General features: G+C 39.4%; 1 protein-coding gene across 7 annotated transcripts in view; it reads left to right on the top strand.

Annotated features, from left to right (window-relative positions):
• The window catches only part of LOC125457141 (TGF-beta-activated kinase 1 and MAP3K7-binding protein 3), a 113,999-nt gene extending 100,296 nt beyond the window's left edge, over positions 1-13,703 (top strand). For all 7 annotated transcript variants that reach the window (XM_048540933.2, XM_048540931.2, XM_048540929.2 and 4 more), the window contains one exon: positions 11,907-13,703. In XM_048540933.2, coding sequence (XP_048396890.1) covers positions 11,907-12,055 — 149 coding nt within the window. In that variant the 3' untranslated portion in view covers positions 12,056-13,703. The remainder of the gene's footprint in view (positions 1-11,906) is intronic.
• The last annotated feature ends 1,244 nt before the right edge of the window (positions 13,704-14,947 follow it).

Raw genomic sequence — 14,947 nt, 5'->3', positions numbered from 1 at the left:
CATCTCATTAGCTACTTCTTTTAAGACCTTGAATTGAGGTCCGTCTGGACCTAGCAACTTTATTAACCCATAAATCTGATTCCAAATTTGCTCGATTTCTCTCTTCCTTCCACCTCCTAATTTACAGTGATTGCTGGGATTTATTTTGTGTCCTTTATCGAGCAAAATATTTGTCCTTCTCATCCCCCATTTTGTTGTTATTTGCCATTAGCTCTGCATTCTCGGTCTCTTAAGAATCAGCACTCACTTTGTTTACTCTTTTCCTTTTTAAATGCCTGGAGAAATTGTTGTTAACTTTTTTTTCATTCCTATCTGGTTTCTTCCCATTCTTTATTATTCCTTCCTCCTGATATAACTACACAAAAATGAGTGATGGAAAGATTTACGTCTTTTCTTTACATTTGATAGTTTACCTACTTCTTTAGTTAATCACAGCTGGTGGGTCCTCGCTGTAGGATTTTCCTTTATAGTAAGAATAAAGTCATCCTGAGTATTCCAAAATATCACCTAAAATGTCTGTCACTGGTCTCTGTTGATCTATCCACTCACTTAGAATGTCAGTTCATTTCACCTAACTCAGCTTCCATGACCACATTATTGGCTTTGTTTAGATTTAAAACATGGGTCTGAGATAAATTTCCTCCCTTTTCAAGTGGAATTCAATCATTTTGCAATTGCTGCTACCTTGGGTGCCTTAATACCACAAGACCATAAAATGTACAAACTTTCGTGTCGTTGGAGAAGCTCACATTCCGTTCCTCTGGATGCCCTTAATTGTCTGACACACATTCACATGTTCCTGTCCTTGACCACATGAGCAGACCCTGTCCAAAGTGATGTAACTGCTTCTTGGAGCAAAGAAACCAGGTTACTTTATCCTTATCACATGAGTTGAATTGCTTGAAGTTCAGCCTTCTGCTCAGAGCTTATGAGCCAAAGCTGCTTGATTTTCACATGTGTTTGCGCCGGATCTCAGTGCTATAAGAACGTAAGAACCTTAAAAAGTAGGAACAGGTGTAGGCCATCTGGCCCCTTGATCCTGTCCCGCCATTCAATAAGATCATGGCTGATCTTTTTGAGACTCAGCTCCACTTACTTGCCCGCTCACCATAACCCTTAATTTCTTTACCGTTCAAAAATTTATCTAGCCTTGCCTTAAAAACATTCAGCGAGATAGCTTCAGCTGCTTCATCGGCAGGGAATTCCACAGATTCACAACCCTTTGAGTGAAGAAGTTCCTCCTGACCCCAGTCCTACATCTGCTTCCCTTTATTTTGAGGCTATGCCCCCTAGTCCTAGTTTCATCTGCTGGTGGAAACAACCTCACTGCCTCCACCTTATCTATTCCCTTCATCATCATATATGTTTCTATAAGATCTCCCCTCATTCTTCTGAATTCCAGTGAGTATAACCCCAGTCTACTCAGTCTCTCCTCATAATCCATACCTCTCAACTCTGGAATCAACCAAGTGAATCTCCTCTGCACTCCCTCCAGAGCAAGTATATCCCTTCTCAAGTAGGGAGAATAAAACTGCACACAGTACACCAGGTGTGGCCTCACCAGGACCCTATACAGCTGCAGCATAGTCTCCCTGTTTTTAACTCCATCTCTCCAGCAATGACAGACAAAATTCCATTTGACTTTTTAATTAGCTGTTGCACGTGCAATCGTACTTTTAGCGATTCATGCACAAGGACACCCAAGTCCCTCTGCACAGCAGCATGCTGCACTGTTTTACCATTTAAACAGTCCATTTTGCTGTTATTCCTACCAAAATGGATGACCTCACACTTACCAACATTGTACTCCATCTGCCAGACCTTTGCCCGCTCACTTAGTCTATCTACATCCCTCTGCAGATTTTCTGTCTTCTGCACACTTTGCTCTACCACTCGTCTGGGAGTCATCTGCAAATTTTGACACACCACACTTAGCCCTCACTTCAAATCATCTGTGTAAATTGTAAACAATTGCAGTCCCAACACCGATCCCTGAGTCACACCACGAGCCACTGACCACCAACCAGAAAAACACCCATTTGCCCCTACTCTTTGTTTTCTTCTAGTCAACCAATCTCCTGTCATGCCAACACATAACCTGTAATACCGTTCAATTTTATCTTAGGTAGCAGCCTTTGATGTGTAATCTTGTCAAATGCCTTCTGGAAATCCAGATACACCACATCCACAGGTTTCCCATTGTCCACCATGCATATAATGTCCTCAAAGAATTCCACCAAATTAGTTAAACAGGATCTACCCTTCATGAACCCATGCTGGGTGTTCCCAATGGGACAATTTATATCCAGATGTCTTGCTATTTTAATGATAGATTTAAGCATTTTTCCCAATACCGAAGTTAACCTAACTGGCCTATAGTTACCTGCTTCTTGTCTACTTCCTTTTTTAAACAGTGGCATCACATTGGCTGTTTTCCAATCTGTGGGAACCATCCCAGAGTGTAGTGAATTTTGGTAAATAATTACTAGTGCATTTGCTATTTCCCCCATCACCTCTTTTAGTACCCTGGGATACATTTCATCAGGGCCAGGAGACTTGTCTACCTTTAGCCCCATTAGCTTTGGCAGCACTGCCTCCTTAGTGGTAATGATAGTTTCTAGGTCCTCACGTGTTATAACCTTCTTGCCGTCAGTTTCAGCACGTTATTTGTGTCTTCCACTGTGAAGACCAACACAAAATAACTGTTTAATGCCTCAGTTATTTTCCTTACTCCCAGTTATTAAATTGGCCTTCTTATCCTCTAAAGGACCAATGTTTACCTTTGCCACTCTTTTATAAGAAACTTTTGCTGCCTGTTTTTTTTTCTCAGCTAGTTTACTCTCATAATCTATCTTACTTTTCTTTATAACTTTTTTTTGTTGGCCTTTAAAGATTTCCCAGTCTACTAGTTTGCCACTACTCTTTGTTTTTTTTGTATGTTTTTTTCCAATCTGATATTTTCCTTTATTTCCTTCGACATCCATGGCTAGCTATCTCTTTCCTCTCGTTCTTCCTTATCACTGGAATTTACTTCTGCTGAGCACTGTTTAAAATTGTTTTGAAAGTCCTCCACTGTTTTTCAATTAACCTATCATAAAGTTTTTGTTCCCATTCTACCTTAGCTAACTCCTCCTTCATCCCATCATAGTCTCCTTTGTTTCAGTGCAGGACATTGGTACTGGATTTAACCTTTTAAATTCGACCATACTGTGATCGTTTATTCCAAGAGGATCCCTAACTGTGAGATTATTAATTATTCCTGTCTCATTACACAGGACTAGATCTAGGATAGCTTCCTCCCTTGTAGGTTCCATTACATATTGTTCAAGGAAATTATCGTGGATGCATTGTATGATCCCCTCCTTAAGGCTGCCATGACTGACCTGGTTTGACCAATCGATATGCAGATTAAAACCCCCATGATAATTGCTGTACCATTTTTACATGCATTAGCTATTTCTGTGTTTATTGCCTGCCGCACCACAATGTCATTATTTACTACCGCCCTGATATCATCCTTAAAAATCAGAGCGACACCACCTCCTTGACCTTCCTGCCTGTTCTTCCGAACAGTTTGATATCCCTGGATGTTTAAATCCCAGGCATGACCATCCTGCAACCATATCTCTGTCATGGCCACTAAATCTTACCCATTTGCCTTGATTTGTGCCATATGCAGGCGCTTCAACATAATGCAACCCTGACACATCACCTGAACTACCATCCCTAATGAGTTTTTATTATTCAGTTCTTTATATTGCCTTTTATATGCTGTACTAATATTACCGCCAATTTATGTACTATGTTTTCATTTAAGAATAGAGAAGACCTTAACCGTTTAACAAAGACTCACCAAACAGTTAGCTCCTTTCTCTGTAGTGGAGAAACAATTCCACAATCCAGTGAACCTAGATCTGTATTTGACTATATGTCTTGGTTTCATCACCTCACCCATTGCTCTTGGTGATGCTGGTTGCATGTCTTGGGATCATCCACTCTTCTTGGTGATGCAAGTGCCCAATTCAGGGTCTTCACTTCAGCTCCTCTTCTCGGTCATGTTAATTCTGTGTTTATGGGGTCCTCACTTCCTTTGGTCAAGCTACCTGCCTTTTTCAGTATCCTTATCAACACCTTCTTAAAGATACTGATTGCCTGCCTTGGGTTCATCACCATGTCTACTCCTTTCCAAATCTGCTTCACTTAATAATGTAAATAATATTAGCAGATGCTTGAGATCCAAAATAAGCAAAATCAGAAATTGCAGAAGAAACTCGGCAAGTCTGTTAGCATCAGTGTAGACAAAACAGTTCATGTTTTGAGTCCCTCTGCAGAAGGACTTGAAACAAACTCAGTTTTCTCTGATTCAGTTAATATTGTTTAATTTAAAGATGCATTTTTCAGGAATAAAACTATAATCTGAAGCACAAAATTACTGTTAAGAGTTAGTGACCTCCTTTTGGATATCAGGAAACGTCAGCTATTTGTAAGTTGTTGTGCTACAAGGATTTCACCCCTTCATTTACCAACTGATTAAATTGTTTAGCATGGAATTTTAATTTTAAAGGCAGTATTTTTGTGTTTGAAAAATGCTTTAAAATCTTGCTGAGAAATGTTGACATTGTAAAATTATTATTTATTTACATAGCTTGACACATGTATAATATATTTTTTGTGACTTAAGTGCAAGTTTTGTTGAACTTTTTACACTGTTTTTACTTAACTTTTAGTACTTAGCGCTGTAGAGTTGTAGCCAATAAAAATAAGATTAAGACTGATAGACTTGTACCATGTTGAAATGTTACAACTTGGCAAATGGAGGAATTTCGTGTTATGATCTGTAAACAAATCCAGTTGGAGTATTCCCATCAACTGCAATGCTTGTCTTCCTTCTTGATTCTTTCCATCGTACTTTGCCTGCTTTTATAAACTGTTGTCACAAAATTGAGTTCAGATGCGAGGTCTGTGATGAGGAGAAATTGTTGTCTCGGAACACCAGTGGATGATAGGTGTTACAATAGATCTCTTAAGTAGCACTCATGTTTAAGATATGTAGCAAATTTTTGTACAAATGCACTTGCTGCTGAATTCTCAACCTCAACTGTAATGTAGTGAGAAGTGTTGCAAAGTATCAAAAGTTGAAGTATGAGATGTCATATTCCACCTAGTGAATGGCTCTAATGGTATTGAAAGCAAGTAATTCAGCAGTTCTCCAAAACAGGAGGGAAGTGAATAATATTCTCTTACATTTATTTGGAGGCTGCTTTTTTTGATAAATACACTGAAGCTACAACATACAAACAGTCCATTTGGTCTATGCAAACCATATTGGCATTATTCATTTCAATTACACCAAACCAGCTGTTCTCATTTCCTTTTACACACTTTTCCTTCATCCAAAGATCCAATCTTACGTTGAAAGCTGACACAGACTTAACCTTAACTGCTAAGTCAAGAATAAGGAACATCGGATTAGGCCATTCAAACCCTCAAAACCGTTCCACCATTCCATGAGAGCAGCTATGATCTGTGTCCAAACTCCATAATGACAGAGTTAAAATTAACAACTGATCCAGCATCCACTACAGTTTGTGGAAGAGAGTTTCAAACATTGAGCATCCTTTGTTTGTAGACATGCTTGCTAACATCTCACCTGACAGTGTGGCCCCAATTCACAGCCAATGTCCCCTACTTCTAGAATCCCAAGCCAATGAAAGTGGTTTATCGTTGTCTACTTGGTCCTTTACTCTAAATATTTAAGACCTCAGTCAAATCACCTCTTAACCTTTTAAATTCAAGAGAAAATGGGTCCAATAACCTCCTCATAACCTAATGCCCGAAGTCTAGCTATCATTCTTGGAAACAAAATTGTACTGCAGTTGTTTAACTTTCCAATGTTTTAGGTCAATCACATTTAATTTTGCACTTACGATACATCATTTTCATCACTCACTTAGTAAAATGTCTAGTTTGCAAATGTGCATATGCACTATTTTCTGGCCAATCTGTTCAAATTCAAAATATTAATGCTTCTAACATTATCATTCCAAACTCCGCATGGATATTTATGCTATCTGTTGCACAAAAAACTAAAGTTCTTATTTTAAATCATCAAAATCATCATCAATATGAGGCGAGTCTGTTAAAATTCTGAAACTGGACCATAATGCCTTTTGTACACTAACAGGAGGCTGGAAGAACACAGCAATCCAGGCAGCATTTGAAGGAAAGCAGAAGTAAACATTTTGGGTATTACCCTTCTTTAGGACTGGATGTGGGAGTAGGGGGAGCTGCAAATAAAGGGTGGGGTGGGGGGAAGAGGAAGAGCATAATGGTGGTGGTAGGTGGACACATGGTTCATGTTGCAGCGACACAAAATGCAAATTTGAAGAACAACATCTTATCTTTCGCCTGGGCATCCTACAGCCCAGAGGACTCAACATTGAGTTCTCCAATTTCAAATAACCTTCCCATCCATCCCCTGGCTCCCTTTATGGCCCCAAGTCTTCCCTTTCCTTCCACCTTCTGACCCTCCCATCGACCAACCAGGTTGTACTTACTATCAGTGTCTACCTAACACAATCATTCTGCTACTGCCCCTCCCGTACTCTTTATTTGCAGCTCACCCTCACTCCACATCCAGTCCTAAAGAAGGGTAATACCCAACACTGGCTTCTCCTGTCTTCCAGATTTGGTTTGATATGTTCTTCCAGCCTCCTGTTTGTCTATCTTGGATTCTAGCATCTGCAGTTTTTTTTGTCTCTGACTATAATGCCTTTTGGCCTTCCAAGTAATTTGCAGTTGGACTATAATTACTACCACGATATTCTCTTCGCAAGACAACACTTCCCATTACTGACACCAAATTCTACTTCTTCATGATTTAATTTATTCTTCAATCTCAACATGTACATTCCTTTTAGAGATGGACTTCCTTCTCATTTCGTGATCAAGGACAATGTTTTTCTCGGCATTATGTACATTGCATTCGAGACCCCCAGATCCAAACACTGCGCAGCCCCTCCAAAACTGTGCTGCCACTTGCTTTTGCTAACTTTCTGGTAAACAAAATCTACTTCAAAATGTTGTACTGACTTGAATCGATATATCTTAGACAATCACGCAGTATGACCTGTTGTTTGGTAGAGCAGGTTACCATGAAATCCATATTATTTCCCAAGTGTGGTTTCCCTAAAAAAGATGGGAATAGGCTTTCACCTTTAAAATGCTGCATGATTTGTACTGATGATGAGTTTCAGAACTTTGACCGAAAAATGAAGGAGCATTTGAGTCTGTGCAGCTCTGAATAGTGAGAGACTTTGGCAAATTGGTAGCATTTGTGACCTAGTTGCATTTGATGTCAGTGATGGAGGTAATTATGTGAGAAGCTATTATTGGAATTATCATTGTGCAGTTTTTTTTAGATGAGATTAGATTCCCTACAGTGTGGAAACAGGCCCTTAAACCCAACAAGCCCACACCACCCCTTGCAGCATCCCACCCAGACCCATCCTCCGATAACCCACACGCCCCTGAACACTACGGGCAATTTAGCATGGCCAGTCCACCGAGCCTGCACGTCTTTGGACTGTGGGAGGAAACTGGAGCACCTGAAGGAAATCCACATAGACATGGGGAGAATGTGCAAACCCCGCACAGTCGCCCAAGGCTGGAATCGAACCCGGGTCCCAGGCGCTGTGAGGCTTCATTATTGCCAGAATTGTCGACAACAATGCCATCATAGTAGATGAAATATCTCTTGAGTGGCAGGTACACTGACCCAGTGTTTCATTTACTTGGAATATTGCCTTGTTATGATAGAGGTACAAGTTTCCAGGCAAGTGATGATGATTTCATTGCACTTGTGTCTACAACCTTGGAGCTGTAAGGGATGAATTGCTCATCGTTGTGCTGTTTTTTAGCAATGATTATTGCCACTTTGGTGTCATTAATATTAAATGACATTTGTCAGGAAAACTTGGAAGATGGAAGGGTATGCATTTTAGTAGGACAAATAAACAAGCAGAATATTATTTAAATTGAAAAGAACTGCAAAAAACTGTTGCACAGAGGAATTTGGGAGTCCTTGTCACAAAAGACTAATATCCAAGTTTAGCCAGTAATTGAAAAGACAGATGAAATGTTAGTCTACATTTCAAAGGGAATGGAGTATAAAAATAGCAAAGCCTTATGAAAACAATGCAATGCAATAGTTAAACCACATGTGGATCAGTTCACTTCCCAGGAGTGATAAGAAGCAGCCCAGGGGCATTTTTCTCGGTTGATCCTGGGTGTGGAGGGATTTTCTTGTGGGCAGAAGTTCAGTAGATAAGGCTCATACTCACTGGAATTTTTAGAATGAGAATTTTTTTTTGGAGAGGACTCTTAAGGGGCTTGACAGTGAATACGGGGAGGTTGTTTCCTTAAATGGGAGGATAAGGGACAGAGGGCATCATCTCCTAATCAGAATAAGGAGTTGCTCAGTTGGGTCAGAAATGAGGAGGGACTTCTTCTGAGAATAGGGAATCTGTTGAATTCTTTACCACAGAGCCTGGGTTTTTACTTACATTCAAGGTTATGATCAGCAAGAGTATTCAGGAGTTATGGGAAAAGGCATTGAAGTTGAGTATTGTCAGATCAGGCACCATGTCTTTGAATGGCAGAGCAGACTTGATGGGTCAAATGTTTGACATCTGCTCCTACATCTTGTGGTCTTATAATCTCGTGGGACATTGTCCAGGCTTATTGACATAGGCTACATTGTCAGATTCTCTGAAAGGTCAAGACTAAAATCAGCATACAACCCCCTCCTCCAAGACAGAGTAGAAACGTGGCTTCACTGATTGCCCTAGCTACCAAGTTTTTATGAACAAAAGCAGAAGCTGCTGGAAAAGCTCAGCATGTCTGGCAGCATCTGTGAAGAAAAAATCGGATTTAACGACTAGACCTGAAATGTTAACTCCGATTTTTTTTCTTCACATGTTGCCAGATCTGCTGAGCTTCCAGCAACTTCTGTTTTTATTCCCTACTTACAGCATCCACAGTTTTGCATGGCTTGGATTGGTACTCAACATTACCTCCAATGTCAGGCTTTACTCACATTCTCTTCTTTCACCCATGTCTGGATCAAAGCTATATCCAGTTTGGAACTGCACAGTATTGGCAGAGCCTAAAATGATCACGTTACTGGTGTGCAGGTGTTGTTTACCATTACATTACTCTTTTAGTAATTATCAGGAACTTCTGTGGGGCAGTGGTATTATCCATACACCTGAGCCAAGAGGCCCAGGTTCAAGTCGCACTTGCTTCGGAGATGTGCAATAACATCTCTGAACAGGTTAAATCAAAAAATAGGTTAAATCTTTTTTAAAAATCAGGAAATTGAGAGTAAGTTTAGATTTGTCTGTCAGATTTATCCTATTTTTCTTTGTACATAAATAAGACAAACAGTGACAGTTTTACACTTTGATAATCCGTAGTGTCATAATGATTTGAATAGCGTTCCTAGAAAGACACTCGTTCTCCTGCACAGGGTTCCCGAATTACAAATGGGGATGTTGTTTCAAAATCTTGAGTGGCATGTTAGAGTGAACCAACTTCTGAGGATATTTGCCTGCTTACTTCCAGGATAGAAACATTGTAAAGAAATCAAGTAGAGTTAACCTTTTCGACATGATTCATGCACTGTTACTCAAGTTAACGTCCAATTATGTGCCAGTGACCACGATCAGTTTCTAAATTAAAATTTTATTCTAAAATGACAGAATTTATATTTTAAATATTGAATTTTTTTGGAAAAACTTCAAATCATATTTCCAGTTGTGGTCTGCAGAATGAAATACAAATTTTATTTCTTTTATTGTTCAGTTTCCTTGTGCACAAAGGTGAAGAAACTAAGTGCTGGTAATAGAAGTCTTTCCATTCTGGGTGTTCGCTGTCAGTTTCAGCTCTTGCTAGATAATGATAGGTTTTCCACTCACCATCAGTCTCAGATAAACAGGTTATATTGCATCAGGAATATAATGACCTAGAGGTGTTACAGTTAGACAACTAATCCAGAGACCCTGGTAGTGTTCTGTGTCCAGCTTCAGATCCTGCCATGGCACGTGGTAGATTTTGAGTTCATTAAATGTTTAGAATTAGGAGGCTAATGATGATCATGATACCATTGTTGTTTGTAGGGAAAAACCCATCTTGTTGACTAAGGTCGTTTATTAAGGAAACCACTGCCCTTACCTGGCCTGGCCTGCATGTGACTTCAGACTCTCACCAATGTGGTTACTGCCATCTGGGCAATTAGGGATGGATAATAAATTCTGTGAATGAGTGGAAAAAAAACTTTTCCTTTTTCCCCCACATTAAATGTCCACAGTTCTTTGAGTGATATTTGGATTGTTTTTTCCTCAACAAGTTGAAACTCTGCTAATCTCATTTGGCTCAAATTCTATAGGATCAGCAGAAAGGAGGCTCATATCTCATCAAATAGAGCAGTTGTGAAGTAATGTTGCAAAGAAGAAAGATTGCTTTTTGATCAAATACAATCACATTGTTTACCTGTGGCTGTTTCATTTCACTGAGATGTCTGAGGGAAGTGCTGCAGAGAAGCCAGGCTCTGTAACTCTACCTGTGTCCACTGTATAAATGCAATGAAATTATGATGTTAAAAGCAGTACATAAATGCAAATGTTTGAATTTAAGCTCCTGTACTTTCTGATACATTGCATCTTTAAAGTGTACTCATAATTGCTGGTTATATTTTCCCCCACAGTCCTGTTCTCTGCGACTTAACTTGTCCACTAATAAAAAAGTTTTTCCCTGCTTATTTTAAGGACCCTCGTGATTTTCAGCATCACTGTCACATTTCTTTTGACCTTCTTTAAGGCAAGCTACCCCAGATTCCTGAACTATCTTGGTTGAAAAAGTCTTACACTCGTGGAATTATTCTCGCAAACCTTTTGTTCATCCTTCAAAGTTTCCGTATCTTCTCTAAAGATCAGTGCCCAGAATTGGACACTACTCTAGTTGAGGCTGAACTACTGTTTAATAGTGATTCAACATTACTTATTTATGTATTCTATGCTGTTATTTGTAAATCCTGTGATCCTGTCTGCTGTTTTAAGCGTTTTCTCCACCTACTTTGCCATCTTCAATGATTTGTGCACATAAACCCCAATTGTCTCAGCTTCTGAACTGCACTGAGAATTGTGCACTTTGTTTCTTCTTTTCCTTCCTGTCAATACATGTTACTTCATTATTGTATGCATTTAAATTTAATCGACCGTATGCCACCTGACTACATCCTCTTGAAGTCTACCCCTGTACTTCTGTTCAGTTCATAATTCTTTCAGGTTTTGTATCGTTCTATGAATAATCCTTCAACAATGTGTCCAGGAAAATGCCTTAAACCCACCTGAGAAGCAACTGTCCCATCTGTGTGTGGCTCTGAGACTGAATCAGTGTCTTGAGTACTGGCACACCAGTGGAACTAAGTGCAGATGACACTCCTAAATTTCACTATTTTCTGCAGACAGTTACATCCTGTTTGGGTTCAGATTTAAGTATCAACAGTCTTTAGTTGATGCACTTCAGTTATTTTGATGTACAGTAGAAAAGTCTTTGTCTCGCAATCTAGTTACTGTTAAGTTCTGGAAATGCTCTTGTTATTCATCAGAAAATAAAGCATTGCCAGCATCCTTTCTGTTTAGCAATGCTTGTGCAACACTGAAAGTTATGAATGAAAAACTGCAGGCAGTTTTTTTTTCTCAAATGTTAGTTATTTACGTTGGAAAAAAAGTGCATGCTGAATCTGAATGTTTGGATATTACATTTTCTTAACTTTTCCATGACAGTATCAATCCTTAGTAATCACTGTTATATTTGAACTTCACTTCACTTCGCTTGTGTTGCAGAAGCTGGTCCTGTCATGGCATATAGTCCAAGACCTCATCAGCGTGATGAGGATTTTGAAGGTGCCCCTTGGAATTGTAACAGCTGCACCTTTTTGAACCATCCAGCACTGAACCGCTGTGAACAGTGTGAAATGCCGAGATACACCTGAGCTGGAGTGGGCTTGCATTTGCCAACGAGCAGGATCCTGCACCTCTGGGGGCCGCAATGGAACTGAACATGTGTAAACCATCTGTCAGGCCTTAGTGAAGATGAAAATTCAAATCTGCTGCATATTGAAAGTCAGCTAAATTCACAATGCAATCATAGTTGTCTACATCACAGTAGGAATGCTAAACTTTAAACAGCATCTCGTCACAGTGATGTTTCTTTATGTGATGCATTCAGTAAACATTCAGCTGCCATGAAGATGGTCTTCAGTGAAGCTGACCACAGCTACCCCTTCTAGGTCTGTGGATCATAAGTTGGGATGATGTTTTGTTACTCTACTTTAGTAGGGTATCTATCCACAGGATGAAATTGGTTGCCTAAATGAAAGTCTGTCTGCAAAAAAATGATGTAAATCATGAAGGATTCTGGTTGCTTTCAGTTGAGGTTGATTGTCCCTTGTGCTACATCTGTTAACTGTTGGTATATTGACTCAGTCTTGCAGGCAAAAGGGACTGCCATGACACTACAGTAGAGTAAAAGACTTGAGTTACTTGTAATTGCTGCTTACTTCAGGGTAATTGCAATCTTTACACAAATCAATTATATATTAAATTTATGAGACTGTCGCAATGGACAGGTGATGAGGTATTGCCTTTTGTGTGTTCTAAAATTACAATCATAATCAACAATCCCTTTTGCTTGTACTGTGTCCTTTGAACTACATCACTGACACTGGTTAATAATTGAGTCTTTGCAGACCAGAACAGTGCTGCATGCTCTTATTAAGGAAATGATTTTAGGCTGTGGGCCTGTTCATTTGATTTGAAAAGTCATGTGTGCCCAAGTGTGCTTTTTAATTTCTTTTTTAACAAAGCTTCCTTTAGCCCTTGCTCTGTAACTGTACGGCAAACCAATGCCAAAGGCAAGTATTCCACCATGTGCTCAAGACTCACCCACCCTTTCTTGTGAAGATTTTTCTGCTACTTAAGCAATTCCTGAGCTTCCACTCTACAAAGAAATCATCTTGTTTACAGCACAGAAGATATGTTTTGTATGCCTTCTTCCCCATGCAGCTGCATTCTGTAATCAATAGCTCTTTAATAAGAGTGAATTTGCACATCACTAAGAAACCAGCCTGTAATAAAATTTGCTAAATGCAGCCTGAAAATAAATGGTCGCACACTGCAAATGTAAAAGAGAACTGTTGGAACTTTGTTTCATTCGCAAAAGAATGAATTTTGCTGGACCCACAAATCAGAGTTCATTATGAACTTGCTGGTACTTGTATGCATACAATGTTATACTGTATTATGAAAGGTGATGTTTAGTTTCAATGCTTCAGGTTGCTATAACTATAATAAAGTACTTGTTCTTTGTGAAATTACACTTTGTTGGGTCTGGACAGCTGAAAGAGAATAAAATTTGTGAGTGAATAGAATGTTTGTGTTCTTACACATGAAGCGCCCATCTTTCTTTGTATGGTCTGCTCTCTACAGTTGAAATAATTGTTTAATGTATGATCTTGTCTGAAGTTTTAGCTGGAGGCAAAGTTGTGCAAAGGCAATAAAGAGTGCATGTATGGTACATATATGAACATTCTGGTGGCCACAATATTTTACAAATAAAATCACGAAGTGAAGAAAACATAATTTACTTCGTTTTACTTGGGAAGCAGTGAAAGCGTGATTCATGAGACTTTGGAAAGTAGCTGGAGGGTTTTAAATCCAAATGAAATCCTCAACATTTGTGTAACAATAGCAGATATCTCCTTACCTTTCAATGTCAATGATCCTTACCGCTGAATTCCTCGAATGCATCCATTTTAGGATTGCAGTGCCTTATTATTTATTGCCAACACAGTTGCCCAATTGAGGAATTGGATACAAATCAGTTTTTGATAATGCATTTACTACTACTTATATACCATAAACTAGTTGACCCATCAAGGATATAAATTAATATTACGGTAAGGCCATAAGATATCAGGGCAGGATTGGGCCATTCAGCCAGTAAAATCTGCGCTGCCATTCAATCATGGCTGATGGGTTTCTCAACCCCATTATCCTGCCTTCTCCCTGTAACACTTGATCCCCTTGCTGATCACTTATCCATCTATTACTGTCTTCAATACACGAAATGACTTGGCCTTGATAGCCCTCTGCGATAATGATTAACCACCTCTGGCTGAAGAAATTTGCCCTTGTCTCAGTTCTAAAGGGTCATCCTTTTACTCTATGAGGCTGTGCCCCCAGATCCTAGTCTCTCCTACTCGTGGAAATATTTCCACGTTAACTCTATCCAGGCCCCTCAGTATTCGAAGTTTCGATCAGATTGCACTCTCACGCACCCTCGTCCATCTTTCTAAACTCCATGGAATATAGACCAAGAGACCTCCATTACTCCTATGACAAGCCCTTCATCCCTGGAATATCCTTACACAGATACGGGACTCAAAACTGTGTAGAGTATTCAAAATACGATCTCTCCAGAGCCTTGTACAGCCTCAGCAATACATTCCTGCTCGTTAATTCTAGCCCTTTTGCAACAAATGCTAACATTACATTTACCTTACCAACTGAGCGTGCAAGTTAATCTTAAATGCTGAACTAGAATCCCAAAATTGCTTTTTGCTTTAGATTTTCAAAACTTTTCCCTATTTAGAAAATAGCCTCTGTCTGTATTCTTGCTACCAGAGTGCATGACCTCATACTTTCCCACAATGTGTTCCATCTACCACTTCTTTGCCCACTTCATTAACATGTACAAGTCCTCCTTTCAACCTCCCTGCCTCCTCAACACTACCTGCCTCTCCACTGTACTGAAGAATTCTAACTGCTTTGGCTAGGTGCAATCAAGTGATCTTTGATATTTTTCTAATCAACTTGTTCAGAGA

This window comes from Stegostoma tigrinum, chromosome 12 (assembly GCF_030684315.1).
Source record: "Stegostoma tigrinum isolate sSteTig4 chromosome 12, sSteTig4.hap1, whole genome shotgun sequence".
Lineage (NCBI taxonomy): Eukaryota > Metazoa > Chordata > Chondrichthyes > Orectolobiformes > Stegostomatidae > Stegostoma > Stegostoma tigrinum.
Note: the sequence above shows the minus strand (reverse complement) of the source record. Positions and strands in the feature narration are given on the sequence as shown.